This window comes from Gymnogyps californianus, chromosome 1 (genome assembly GCF_018139145.2).
Source record: "Gymnogyps californianus isolate 813 chromosome 1, ASM1813914v2, whole genome shotgun sequence".
Classification (NCBI taxonomy): Eukaryota; Metazoa; Chordata; class Aves; order Accipitriformes; family Cathartidae; genus Gymnogyps; species Gymnogyps californianus.
In genome coordinates this window covers 19,346,753-19,362,193 of record NC_059471.1, presented here as the reverse complement: position 1 = coordinate 19,362,193, position 15,441 = coordinate 19,346,753, and the positions used below count along the sequence as shown (strand labels likewise).

The following is a 15,441-nucleotide window of genomic DNA, read 5'->3' as shown; positions in this document are numbered from 1 at the left end:
TGAAAAAATTTTGTTTTGCTTCCACATGGAAATTACTATTCCTTAGCAAGCTCAAGATTCCTTTGTAAGGATGCTTCACTTCTCATCCCTGCATTTGCTACACCGTAATTCTACCATTTCCATAATCATGCTTGCAGTCAATACTATACTCTCTTCCATGCACTGAAGTTTCCTACTACCTGCTTGCTCTCCCCACTTCCCTGACCATGAAATTAACTGAAAGCGAAAGTGTGAATTCTTGATTTTCTGCTTTTTCCTTCCTTCCCCTTTCTATTTGTTTTCATTTGGGATACTGGCACTATATGTTAATTGAATCTCCAAAATACCTGCCTTCAAGTCTGCTCTCTCTCTGTGTTTCCACAAAGTCCATCTATACTCCAATTGCACGTAACTCCTTTGCCATTCATGACTGCTTTTTGGTCCAATTCTTTTCCCAGGTCCAACTTCAACATGTTCAAGTGGGCGTGGTCATTAGTACAAATCACATGTTTGCCCCAAACTTGGTTTAAAAACAAAGTTTTCACATGCGGGGCTTTTATTTACATTTTTAATCCTCCAATGACCTGTTCCTAAATGTTCTCCAGTGGTATGGACTGGTATTAATTTGAGCTAATCTTAGCTGTCTATTCTGAGTTCAATCCGCAATAAATAGGAAGCAAGAGATGCTTCCAGAGAGTGCGTGATTATAAGAGAAAGGAGATCAACTGTTCTGAAACAGTACCTACTTGAAATTGAGATGCCTAACTATACAATGGCTAAATTCAGACAAGAGAAATGCCACAAGGTTGTCTTGCTGCCTTTATCATTTAGATTAATTCTGGCTCCATTGTTCCAAATTTTACCACTGTTGACAATCATTGCTATGTGAGCTCACCAGCCACAACAATTTTTCTAAGGCTCAGACTGTAGTTCCCCACCTCCTACTTAGTCTTTGCTGAAGACACCTGACCTCCACTGAATACACAGTCATCATCATACATGCTCAGTCCAATCAATACTCCACTGTAGCCTTGAATGACCTGTAAGTGCACTTCAGCTGTAGTATTTTCAGCAGTGTTTCACAATGTATATTTAGAGAAACAGACTTCTGTGCTGTTCTCAGAACTGTATCCTCTTTTTCAAGGTACTTTCAATGCTCTAGTATAAGTAACATCAAATGATTGAAACTGTCATCAAACATCAGGCTACTAAAATATTTATATTGAAATTTCCCAGGCATTTTTCAGATTAACATTCAAACCATGGCATGCAATTGAAGTTTACAGGAGGAGCTCTAATAACTTAGGGAGCTAACCTCAAGACACCAAAAATTTTACCTCTTGTCTTAGAGGTGCATGGACATCATACAGTAGAAATTTCCTCAGAACTTGGCACCAACTGATAACTGTAGCTGTCACCCAACAGATGATTACAACTGAACTATTCTTTTACATTTCAATCTCACATATTAGGTTTGAAGAATACTTCTAGGTAAGTCTGATGTGCTTCTAATACTTCTAGATAACAGTCTGTTGTGCTTCTACCACTGCTACCTTCTTCTGGCTTTGTGAGAAGAGAATTTTGGCATTCAGGGAAGTTCTCCCATAATACTTAATTATTTTTAAAAGTTAAGATGTTTTCCAGATAATACTACATGAGAAAGATGTGTCCATAAAAAAAAGTAGACAAAGAAGATGGAGACAAACACTTGTTTAATGAACACAATGCTGGTGTTAAAACATTACTAGGTTATTACTACTTATTTCTCTTCATATATACAATCATTGAAACTCCAAAATAACACTGGACATTGCATAAATGAGACAAAGCTCATACATATATAACTATTCTTTTAAGAAGCTAACAGACAAAACAGCAAATGAAGTACAAATTCGGGGAGGGGTCCATATCTGTTCTGTCTTCCTATATTTTGATCATTATCTATTTATGGCTAGCTAAGAACATCAGCTAACAATGCACTACCAAATCTAAGATATCCGGAGTGACTTTTTTATAAAAGAGGGAGACGTTACCAGCAAGGATGTAAAGAAAAAAGACAATTTTAGCAAAACACACAATTTCCCAAAACCTATTACATGTCTTCCCCATGTAATAAATCCCAAACTTTTATAACCAGAACTGAATTAGGCAAAGGCTTTAAGAAGTATTTGAAAAAAATGACAATCAACAATTCAACATCATGTAACACTAGTTCCACTAGCAAGCGTAAGATGCAAAAAGTAAAAGATCTAACACTTCAGTATCATCAAAAGTATCAAGAGTCACTAGTTACCAGCAAGTCTGTTTAGATTAAATTGCCTTTTCATGGCATCATGTCTAACTTTCCTCTACCACAGTACCAACAGCATTTCTTAAGCAGACTTAATGGGCCAATTAAGTTATTGCCTTATCCCACGGACCAGAAGGATAACCTGAAGTCAGAATATTCAATTGGTTCTAAAACCTCAATCAGACTACAAGCTTCCACAGAAGTTCATGTACATGAAACTAGTTTGGTATGCACACCCCCAGACTATATTCCTTGCTGAATCACCAAGAGATTTCTAAAGCACACCAAAGCTTTATTAAGTTCTCTATCAGAAGGCACTTTTTACGCAGGGATAAATTTCACCCCACATCCCAAGTTTTAAGGCATATAGATTAAATATTGCTGTATGAAGTTAACATTTTATTAAGTTTAAGAACTTTGCAGCCAAGCTTCGTCACCCTATTTTCACATGAGACAGAAGAAACACATTCTGGTCTTCAGTAGTTTTCTTTCAGGAATGTCTAACAGGACCCTACATACATTATTCAAAATAAAGACTTTACAATGTTTGGCTGTAACATTTCTGGAACCAGCCATTCCAAAATATCAGATATGTCTTCAGATTCAGTTCTTTTATGGTAGGTAGATCATCTTGAATTATAGGACTTGTATCTAGCCCTCTAACATTTCAAGCTTTTTATTGCCTTCCAGGCTGTGTACAGAGTTTTGGTAAGGTGATGAATTTTGTACTGTCTTTTTTGCAATTGCATCCACAAGTGTAGTTCTTGTTTTGATATTATCAGTGTAGCTTTCCAGGATGTTCACACCAGAGATCAAATATTTTATCCATGGTACTAATCGCAGGTTAAACCCAGTCCAATTTCACCTTTATTTCTTTCAAAAAATGAAAAAAAGAAAAACCAAAAACAAAAACAACCCAACTCTTAACGTGAACTCTTTGCTGGTTGTGCTTCACAAGGTAGTTAGGCTTCCAGAGATTTAGAAATAGATGCCATCTGTTTGATTTAAACTTTTATTAGAAATCCATTTGGTCTTGCTTTTCCCTTTGGCATCCTTTCCACTGGGAAATACTGAACAATCAAAGCCTCTGCAGTTCAAACTGTGGGAGAAGGGAAAAGGCAAAAAAGGAGGCAAAAACAGGAACGAGAAAAACTCTGCTAACCTAGTTTATCGTCAGTCAACTCAACGTATCATCCAGCTGCTATTAACAGTGTTTTCAACATTCTGAATACACATTTAAGAAGTTTTGACAAGAAAAATATGGTATCAATTGAGGAGAAAAAATTGGAATTGTAAAGTAACAAATATACATAGTAGTTTCTTGTGTTTCTGTAACTCAAGACTTCCTTGCCAAACGAATTAACAAAATCAGATGGTAGAAATGCTGCTCTAAGATCTAAGAAAACTCAAATGATGTAACTAATACATTTGCTTATTGTGTAGCAAATGCTTTGCTGAAGTAAGCCATATTTGCTGCACAGTCCTTGAGATATCCTCACATGTGCATTTTTTGTTTTTTTAACTGTGGAGCTCTCGTCAAAAATTCTGAGTTACTTGCCTTGTAGTACCAGTCCTGAAATTTTTTACAGCACTCTTCACTGCAGAAATCTCTCACTACACCATCAAGTTCCTTAGTTGCTCCCTTTTTGCACAGCTGTGAGCAGTAATTACAAGTAACACATCTCAGTCCTAACCGTCTTGCAAAGTCTTGTTTATATAGCAGCTTGCAGCCTGGAAACAGATTTTAAACATTAGGAACAAAGTAATTTTTACAGAGAGATATCACAGTTAAGAGTTAAATATTGAAAATTAAATGAATACAACAGCAGCTAACAATTGGGGCTTCAGACAAATTCAGGTTGCACAATAGACTATATTTCAAGACATTTTTACCTGAATACCTTTCCTGCACAACTCTATGGTTTCATGTCATGTCTGCATCTTTTTCAAAACACTACGCTTGAATCTGTGCTTATCAAATCCCTGAATAGTCAGTCAGAAAAAATACATCATTTTCTTTTCGTATAGACCCATGCAAAAGCATTGACTTGGAATTACATTGCTCAGTTACATATCCTCAGAATGCTAGATATCCAGACAATGACAAGCAGAAATTTTAAGCTAGACAACACTACCCACTAAAACAATACCTATCTTCAAGGATCAACTTATTTCTATTACTACTTTCATTCATATTAATACAACAAACCACTTAAGACAACTCATTAATTTTTAAGACCACTAACAGGTACAAGATGACCTAGGGACTGAGGAATTTCTTAAAAAAATATAAAGTAAGCAATGATCAGTACTGAGAATAATTATGCATGATAGGAGTTTACATATGAAATTTGTGCAGGATTTGTATGCAATGAATCTTTTATTTTTTCTTTTCAGATCAGGTGGGTTTTACGTTTTTTTGCATTTGCTATGCAGTCATAATTTCAGGAGTGCCATAATGAGAGCTATATTCTTCAATAATCTGATCTTCCCTTAAGGAAATTAGAAAAGACATTCTAACGTATTAAATGCATTAAAAGATGAATACTGTAGCTATTACATAGGCTATTTTAAGAATATAATGTATTTAAACTACCTCAAATCTAGTGTCTATTCAGCTGATGCCTAAATCATATACCATATACCTCTGTAACTGTGCTAATTTTACAGAAGAGAACAGTATGAGAAGATGAAGTAACTGTCTATATTAAACGCTGGAGAGACGAGATAACATCTACACAGACCTTTAATCTAAGGTACTGCACCTGTTTTTATGATCTCCCAGATATCACAGTACCACCAAGATCAGAACTCAAGTCTTCCAAGTGCCCACTCTGCTAAGGCACATAATCTAACACATGCAGACTTCTGTACTTCTGGTAAGTTATGAAACTCAGTATGTAACATACATGCTGCACTTCCTCTGGCATACAGAATATGAAAATACTATAGTTATAATGTTTTCAGTAATTTCAATTAAGTGACTTGTGCTGTTGTCTGTTAGGGTACAGTTTCATGTGCATGAAACTGAGATACTATTTTAAAATCACTAAAAGCACAAGAATGCAAGTGGAAGCTGCAGCAGACAGCATCTTCCAAAAACAAAAGGTTATTGAGGAATTTTAACTTGCAATACTACAAGCTTTCTAACAAATTTAATTTGCTAGCAATGTCAAAACAAGACAATTAGAGAATATCATACAAATAAGGTACGTACAAATACTTACAAATAAGGTAATAACTGTGTTTTAAACTGTTTTTTTTTAGTTATATATCTGATTCTTTAACAACAGAATAAAGAAAATTACTAACACACAAAACAGGCAGTGCGGATGGAAAGTGCCAAATCAAGCAATCATCCTTACAGTGCAACTAATTCGGATGTTAAATACACTGCTCTGAAGGAAATAATAATCCTGAAGATCCCAGTGTGTGCAAGCTATTAGTTAAAAGTACCCATTAAAGCACTGAAAATTTCTTGCCAGTATTTTTTCCTGCTGGCTGTATCTCTCATTATGGTATGGGGCACCAGATTCTTTCCACTTCTTTACAATTCCAGAGATAGCTCAGCACCACAATGTATCCTCCTCTTCAGCTGTGCCTTAGAAGAGCCATTCAATGCTGCATCAACCTTTCAAGACTATAGATTAGTACAAGTACTCTACCACCAATCAGGTAAGCTATGTGCATCTGGCTAAATAGTCTGCAAAAAGGAATGGACAAAGTTGACTTTTTTCTTGGTTGCTGAACTATAGGGAGTAAAATTGAAGAAGATACTGCTGTTACATTAAAAAAAGTTACCAGGTAAGAAATTTTCCATTCTACAGTCAAACATCTCCCACATCTCTGTGACTCATGGAAAATAATGAGCAGTGAACATTAAGTAAGTGGAAACAAAAAGTCCAAAATTCCAGCCCTTAAGACTAAATGCCTGAAAAACATGGGTTTTTTTTATACATCACTGACTGCTGGGCTTCTTGTTGAAGAAGGCCTCCACAGAAGATAGAAAATCCATCTTTATAAAACTTCAGATGTTGACAGAAGATTGCTACAACCCTGAAGACTTCTAAAATGGAAGTACAGGCTTTTCTTTCTGCAACGTCATGAGCAAAATTCTTCAGATTTGTCTGATACTTTTTTATTTCTTTGTAATAGGTAGCTTAATCCACCTGACCAGGGAACATTTGGTCGCTTCAAGATCTTGTCACTTCAGACAAAGGAAAAACAAATGCCTTTCTTTTTATAGGATGTATTTTAATTAGGTCCTTGGTACTCTGTGCATACCTAGGATATAACTTTTTATTATAATGCTATAGTTTTAATTGGAATAGTAAGACTTTCTTTGAAGTACGGAAAAAGGTATTCACCTTTGGCAAAACAGATTATGAGCTCTAACAACTTGGTCTTCACGATGCACAATGTAAATCCTGAATCAACAGAGCAGTAGCATCCATGCTGGCTTTGCAGATGTGACCAGGAAGTGGGCTTTGACTGACAGCACATTGTGGATGAGTAATACAAAAAGCACTGGTTGTCTGATCTTTCCAATATCAACACTAAAATCCTGAGGGTTTGGCCAGCCTAACTCCCCTGGGGACTTGGGGTTCATGAGTATAAGCATTGCCTAAGACAAACAGCTGACAGCCCCAACATTTTGAACAAAAAGATTGAGTAAAATCCTAAGTTCCTCAGGGTTTCTGCTGTAACACCAGACACACAAGTTACAGTGCGACCAGATGGAAATCTCTAGTGCTTTAAAGTGACTCTAAGAGAAAATTAATTTCAAAGAAAAATGTAAGTGCAGGTCATTTGGTTCAAGCTACACAGGTAATCAAATCAGTTCTTTAGCAAAGTCCTAACAGAAGACCACACCGCAAGTCAACTGTCTCAGAGAGACCATTAAGGAGCATTTTCAGATGAAGTATCTCCAACTCAAAATCTGAACCAGGCAAAAAGGAAGTAGCTGAGTATCTGCTAAATCAACACAACGTATCCTTAATTACGCTATGAGAATTCTGGCTTCCAAGCAAAACCCAACACAAAACCTATCGCTTCCAACAGCCCTGAACTTTGGTTCCCCACATAAACTGTAGACAGAGGATAAGGATCTGAACACATGCAACAGAGGCTTACTGACAGGACAACACAAAAGCAGTTCCTCCAAACCTTTACTTCAGGTATGTTCCAGGTCAAGAGAGCTTCCTTTCTCTTGGCAGACCCAAGAACTGCCAGGTCCAGCCCTGCAGAGCTACCCACGGTAGGAAATATGCTTCACTTGACTGTCTGCAGACTCAGTGCAAGCAAGATACTAAGAACCTGATCCTATTCTACCAGCAGCACCTACCTGAATTACAGGAAGTTCTGTACATTCACACATCAAGCAGCCGTGAAAAAGGAATGCTGAACTAGAAACACTTTCTGAGTCCTCAACACCAGTCTCTTTTTACCACAGAGAATAACATCTTTTATGGAAAGTAATTGTTCCATCCTAAAAGGAATTAGTTTTTTACCTCTGAAAGGCTGTACTTACTAGACTACCTTTCTCCTCCTTCAAGCTACATACAAAACTTGTTGTTCCCTCATCTTGTAATAACTTCAACTGTTACCCTTTAACAACTTAATCTAGAGAAGAAGAACAACAGGCCTGTCATATCACAAGCCTGTAGTATCAAGAAGCCTGTAGCATCACAAGCTAGGTCTTCAAGATTTCTGGAGCTATGTTCCATCCACATCTTTCTGCTGCCTCCCTCTGTATTGATTCGAATGCAATAGCCACCTCTTCCATACCACATTCCTATCATCCGCTGTCTCTGGCTTCGCAATGAACATCCCTATCCTTAGGAAAACAGATGCAATGCATCCAATTTTGGGTCCTGCTTGGATTACCATTAAAATAGTCCCCAACCTCTCTGTGTAACAGAGAGGCTGTGTATCCCACTTCCTTCCTTGCCTTCTGCTTAAGAACCTTTTATTATTTTTATTATTCAACTCAACTTTTATACATCCTCAGTTTATCCTAATATTTTCTGATATTAGATACTAGCTCCTTCCTTTCTCCTCCCTCCTACTCCCATCCAGTTACTCGTTTTTTGCTTTTTCTTAAATCTTTTCAAGTTGATTATTCTTTCAGGTTAATAAGACACATCTTTATAAGCTTTCTTCTTCTTGTGCTTATAATCTCAGCACCTTAAATTGTCATCACCCCTTATCTGCAATAGTCAATGCTGTCTTCGCTTAAAGAACTGTCTCAAGCCTCTTCAAAGACACAACAGTGGAATTAACCTGAAGAATGCCAATCTAACAAGGACCACTGTAGTCGAACAATGCACAGGATTTCACTTGATATTCTTTAGCATGTTAGAAATCAGCTCTCCATGAACAAAAAAACCTCAAGATTCAGCACTTGTACTCAAATCAAAATTTAAATGATGTTACTTTAACAGTATCAATGTTCTCACTCTACAGACAAAGGGAAGATAAACATGTAACCTCTTCCTCAGCATAGTTCTATCTTTCAACTTTTTCAACTACAAGAACACTGCCAGAAGTATAAAAATCCAGGTTAACAAGTTAAAATTTTCAAGTCATTCCAGAAGATATGCATCCAACAAGCACTAACTGGAAACTACATCTACACAATCAGACTCTTCCACGAGTGGAATATCACAAGAACCAACTCTCCAGCTCTTCCATGTGCATTTGTCTGGAAGGCGCGGACCTGTGCTTTCCTTCAACACAGCCAAGAGCCTTCACTTGGTGCTTCTGCAGCAAGGGAGCCTGTTAAGTATTTCATAAGGGACTTTTCCGATTTGAATATGCTGTCTTTTTTACCTTAACTCATTTTTATCAGCAGAAAAGTATCTTTGAGCTTTTACAGTAACAAAATTTGTTTGGAATAGTCATCTGCAGCTCCAAGATTTAATACCAGACTACTAAATAAGACCACACGGCCTGAACAACTGCACTGTGCCAATCAGAGTTCTCTAACGAAAACTGCCATGGCTCAAACGGATGTCAGGGATGTCCCATTGTAACTTTTGTCTATAGCAGTCAAAGGAGATCGTATTCTCTCAGAATAACTCGGGCATCTCAAAATCACTCCAAAGTTGACTTCCACTTCTCTACTACTTTCCCACAAATCAGGTGATTTGTGGGAAAGGAATACCTTCCCTCAGTAACAACATGACTCTTGCAATTGTGAAAGGGCATTTTTATGGATCATACATTTTACAGTATTTAAGACATGTTTGCTTTTCGTTTGTCCCCTTTTGCCAGGATGTTCCAACTCAGCACCAAATAAACCTTCAAAAGAAAGCCACAAGGAAGCTGATATTTCAGGTTAGAATTTATCTCAGAGGGACACTGCCAAAGGAAGTGGTCAGAAGCAAAACCAAACTGTCTAACATGGTAGGCTAAAGCTGAAAAGGCACCATAGCAAGCACAAGTTATTTTGACATGGTAGGCCACCGTCAGAGCTGCAGAGAGGGAGATAACAGCTCTGTGAAGCACAAAGCCAAGAGCTTGTAACAGAAGATTTTTATTATGCAAAACACTTAACTGTGATATGAGATTTTACATATACTAAATATCTTTTTTCCCCACTCTAACTACATTCTATACTACTTACCAATCATTGACAGCTTTATGAGGTCCTATTGCAAAGTAGCATGCAGTTAGGAAGTTGTAATTACGCCGTAAATTTTTTTCATAAAAATGGGTGCCAAAACCAGCACGCTACCGTCTTCAAGAATTTCTGTATGCTAGTGCAAATTCTGTACATTTTATTTTTAAAAAGTGTATCAGTGTCTCTAAAAATACATAGTTGATAATGTAAACTATAAAAAAACCTGTGTTTAAACAGTTTCTGTAGCTCTCAAGTTTAACAATAACGAAACCAAACATCAGGAATGAAGAGATTCAAGCAGGCTTCATGGCAACCTCTTCACCTTAGGGGAACACAGCAGCTCAGCATGGCAGGGCCAGCGTACCAACTTTTCCTCAGTGCAGTTCTCCACCCACCAGAGAAGCCCAGCAACTATAACTAAGTCTTAGCAACACTTCATATCACACATCAGTTTTGAAACCAGTTTGTTAATGTTTCTAGTAACACGAGAAATTGCTATAAATTTCAGGTAATATCTTAATTGGTTGTGAAACATTCATATGTAAGCACCTGTATAAAATTTAACACACTCGTGTTTAGGCTATTCCCAGTATCTGTAATGTTTTCACATAAATCTAAAAATTAATCAACTAAACATTTAACAGTATACTTTACAGAACAATCCACTGCAGCAGTGGTTGGAAAAATGGCACTCTAAAATCTACAATGCTTAAACTAAATATACACCTTTCCTAGACATACTCAGTTCTGAAATCACTTAATTTCCTAACCCTCTTTTTCCACTTGTCAGCTCTACAGTATTTCAAAAAGGGTTATCTCTACTTAGATGAAACATCAGAATTGTCTACATTGAGTTTAATCTGCAGAATCCATAATTCCCAGAAACTTACTAGCATACTATCAAGATGATAGTACAGTTGCTAGTTTCATAGCTGTCTTTATCTGTATTATCCATTTGAAAGAAACTCCCAAGCATCAGATAACTGAGTTACTCCACAGCTTACTGACCTCCTTCCAAGAAGCAGACTACTGGATATGAATCGGTGTTATTAAAATTCACCTTATAAAATCATTACAAAGCCTGTGTCATTTAAATCGTAACACTTAGTTCTATTGAAAAAATGAATTAAATGCAAATGAGTCTACAAGTAAAAAAAGTTACAGTGATACTCGTCATAAAATAGTTCCATTCCTGGATTGCCAAAGACGGATTTGTTCTCTTAGAGCCCCATAAGGGATATATATTAAAAAAGTCCGAAACTCAATAACTTGAAGATTTCCTCAGGATTGAAAACTTGCACAGCCTATCCTCAATTGTCACTCATGCAACTATACATACATAAAAATCCACAAGCAACTTTGATCTTCTTGCTTTAGCATACAGCATATACATCTTATTTAATTTAGATACTGGTATTTTGGAATGAGGCATTCTAGTGGCAAAACACCAGGACAGTTTAATTTCCAAAGCCTCAGCACCAGAGGAACAGATTAAACTCTTTCATCTAGTCCATTCAGGTTGTTCATCCTCCACGTAGCATCTGAGTTTTGGACAGAAACAGAAAAAGCATACTGTACTCCACAAAAGAATTAATAACCATCTTTAGCACAAATGATAGGTCAGTTCTAATTACACCTTATTGCAATGGAAGTTTCAGCTGGTCACTACACATATTTTTAAATATCTCAAGAGAAACATATAAAGAAACAGAGTTGGAATGAAACTGCACAGAAATACTGATCCCAGAGACTTTAATGTGGGTGCCAGAGTTTATGTGTCAATATATACGTATGTGCATATGTAAAAAAAACCTCAGGTATGAAGAATGTGAGCAGAGGAATGACAACATCTTCAGTACTCCAGCTAGGCAGGCATAAGCAGTCAAGGGGTATTTGTGGTTGATCTTATATATATTTTCCCATCAGTTTGCTTGAAGACGAACAAATAAGCACTCTTGCAGGAATTTCAGCATCTGTTTAACTTCCATTGATTTTATCTAGGAGCCTTCTTTTATAAACACACACGTGAAAATTCAGTATTTTCCCTTGAGAGTTTAATTTCTTCCAAAAATGCCAATAACTTTTGTGACTGAGCACCTTAGATTATTTCTTCTCAAATAATTTCTTCTGGTTTCCATTGTCTTCTGGTAAAGAATAACTGCATGCTCAACAAAATAACCTATGTTGGTGAAGTTTCTTGAACACTTTGCAACATCAAAACCAGCATGGCCTCTGTATCCAACAAGTTTATTTGGTACATCTACTAGTTTTTCTACTTCACAAACAGTTGGACATATTTCTAGAAAAAGGCTATGACATCAAGGAAAAACTGGTGGTGTTCGTGTGCCTGGAAAAGGGGGGAGAGAAATCTATCACCTCTGATGATGGAACTTCTATTTGTTGACCTCCACTCAGTCCATCTAAAGACCTGGCCCTCTCCTCCCCACGTCAGATCTAAACACTGTTAACTCTTGGATTCCACTATTTCTGCAGCAATCAATGACAATCGGTTTTCCTTTAAAATACAGGGCCTAGTTGTTTCTACAGAGCTCTGTCCAGGTCAGCAGTTTATTTTCATCGGGTAACACAGACAGTTTTTTTTTCATATGCATCACAAAGTATACCTAAGCTACAGCTAGCAGATGTGTGCCATATTTATTCAAGTTACATTCTACTTAATGGTGCTTTTGACTACCTTCTCTCTATTACTCAGTGGTTCAGATCATCACAGTAAGCTGATAAAACTTTGTTTTAATGGTAACATTTGGCATATTCAACCTTATAAAGATCATCTTTGCTCTCAAGCTGGCAGTCCAACACATGCAAACTCAGGACCCACACTAAGGTGTCCAGCAATGGATTCCCCGCATTTAGTAACTGTATTCATGCAGGGGAGAGTGTTTTTATTTCTTTCCTTCTTCAAATTTTCCAAAAGGAAATACAAGTCCTCACTTATCTCAAGCCTCCTCATACAGAAATGTATCTACGGAAGTAGTAATATGGCATAGCTCACATTATGAATCTTACTGATTTCACTGTGACAGCCACCAGGCTTTAAAATGAGGGAGTTGTAAGTATTCACAGTCATACCAGCATATACTGTAATCTCCAGGTCAAAAAAAGTTTGCTCTTGTCTTTGAATATATTCTGTGGAACTGTTTTAAGTCACAGAAACAATTTCTAGCTAGATGTCATTGAGCACTGCAATGACACACTGTAAAACTGGGCCTTGCTTTGTCCTTTTTTCCTCTCCAGCTATCACTTTGCAGTCCACAACACAAGAAGAAAGTAATGATGGCAAAGAAACCTAAGCCACCACACTCCGTTCATCAGAAACAAAAGATTGCAGAGTCCAAAGCTATAAAGGAACGGCATGGAGGGAAGACTGCCTCCAGCCCTGCACTCTACCCCTCCCTCCAGCTTAACAGGATCCTGCTACAAGTAAATTGGCACATCTGCTGTTTAATCTGCTTGAAAGCAGAGATCTTCAACAAGGTTTATCAAATGATAGTGAAAATGTTATTCTTATAAGTAAAGAAAAAAAAATATTCACTATATCCTCCAAAGACAGGTCATCCAAACTCATAGTTAAACTTCTAAGATCAAGATTAAATACCAGTATCGAAGGACAGCTCACCAGAAGTGGAAAGGATAGGTTCTTGTTAAGACTGTATTTTGCTGTTTCTATTAAAACAATATTTTAATGCAACTTAAAAGAATCCTATGCCCATATACCTCCTTTTCAGTTTGGTTTTTTTTTTTTTTTAATCCAAATCATTAGTCAGGAAAATTATAATGACAGTAATCAACATACATCAACAGGCATCATTCGAGTTATTGCTTAAATAACCATTCTAAGACAACATAGAATTTCCACTGTCGTATTACATTTTGAAAATACTAATCAAAGAGAAAGCTTGGTATTCCTCAATGTAGTTAGTGTTGGTATAGGCTCTGCTGCATAAATTTAAAAAAAAAAAGAATTTATGTATAATTTTTTGTGCATATGTATATACGCATGTGCATACATACGTGTATGTATTTATACACACACATACACTTAAGAGTGTTGCCCACTCTTCCTTAACCTGGAATAAGTGGTGAAAAACTCAACAAAAGACCATAAAAGCATCTCAGATAAATTAACAGGTACATGCACTTCATTAATAATAATGAAGAAACTTCTGTTTTAGCCTCAAGTACAGAATGAGTTGTTACCTTAAATTTTAACATTAAACATTAACATAGTAAGTCAACTGCAGTAAAACTACAATGACCAATACCTTAGGAAAAAACCAAATACATACATACCTTCACTACAAAAGGGTCTTTTGATGCCAGAGAAATTCACCGTCTCATGCAGCGTTTTCTCTTCTTGACAGTATTCACAGTATGTAACTATGCAGTGCAGTTTCTTATAATCATCAGAACATGCTCTGCTGCAGAACTGATACACTTTGTTCTAAATGCAAAGTTGCAAAGCATCACGAATAGGGTTAATGGATAAAATCTTAAGGTCTGGATAGTGCAACTTTAAATAATAGTTTGCCATTAAGACACAACTTTAACATGCAAAGTAAAAAAGTGCAAACACACAATTAGGGTATGACTTCCAATGCTAAAAATTAACATCTCTCACTCAAGCTGACAGTAACTGCTACAAACACTCATCATTTCATATGAAAATGCTAAACAGAAAATATGCCAATCAATCTTAGCATATCCTTTTCAGATACTTCTCTCAGTTCATAGAGAAGTGTAACAATGGTCTATCATATCTACAGTCATACAATAACTGAAGATGAAAACAGATTTCAAACTTACAGATGATCTGAGAAATTACTTTTTTCTTTAAATTCCACAGATGCTTTTTTATTTGTTATTTGTGAACAAAGACTTCTGCTTTTATCCATACCGAAGTTAAATGATGTTCTACAGAACCAGGTAGATTTTATTAACTTAATTTTTTAAGCTTCAATACCTTATAAAATAGTTATCTAGAAAAACTGTATTGGAGCTACAGGTTTAAACTTTTAAACACTTCATCATTCTAAAAATAACACCAAAAACTCCCTTACCTCCCATTCCAGTACTTCTGGCTTTGAACAAAATGAACTTTTGCAATAATTACATTTCAACTGAATATCACTGGGCGAGACAAACTGACCATTTGTTGAAGACTGCACACTGAGAGTCTGAAAAACATAAATATATATACACATCATTAAAAAAGAAAGTTACTTTTAAAATGTGTTTTTCAATTAAGCCTATAGTGTTTGAGAATTTGGGAGTTCATAAACTCAGGAGCATTTCTGGCACAGCAGATTAGTCTTTTCCCTTAATTCCTTTTCCCTTGTCATTCTACATTTTCCAATCTTGAATCTTTACCCTTGCCTCCACCGTAATTACTTTAGGTCATATGTCTTTTACCTTACCTTTCTAATGCCTGTTATTTAAGGGTAATTATAAATGCAAAAAAAAATAGTCTCCCAAAACTGAACACCTGTTAATCACAAAACATGTATTTTCAGATAAATACATTTCACAG

General features: G+C 36.4%; 1 protein-coding gene across 2 annotated transcripts in view; it reads right to left on the bottom strand.

The window, feature by feature from the left end:
* The window catches only part of ZMYM2 (zinc finger MYM-type containing 2), a 71,652-nt gene that overhangs the window by 21,997 nt on the left and 34,214 nt on the right, over positions 1-15,441 (bottom strand). For both annotated transcript variants that reach the window (XM_050909654.1, XM_050909577.1), the window contains exons 8-10: positions 14,972-15,088; positions 14,205-14,355; positions 3,828-4,000 (exon numbers count right to left, since the gene is read on the bottom strand). In XM_050909654.1, the coding sequence (XP_050765611.1) occupies positions 3,828-4,000; positions 14,205-14,355; positions 14,972-15,088 (441 nt within the window). The remainder of the gene's footprint in view (positions 1-3,827; positions 4,001-14,204; positions 14,356-14,971; positions 15,089-15,441) is intronic.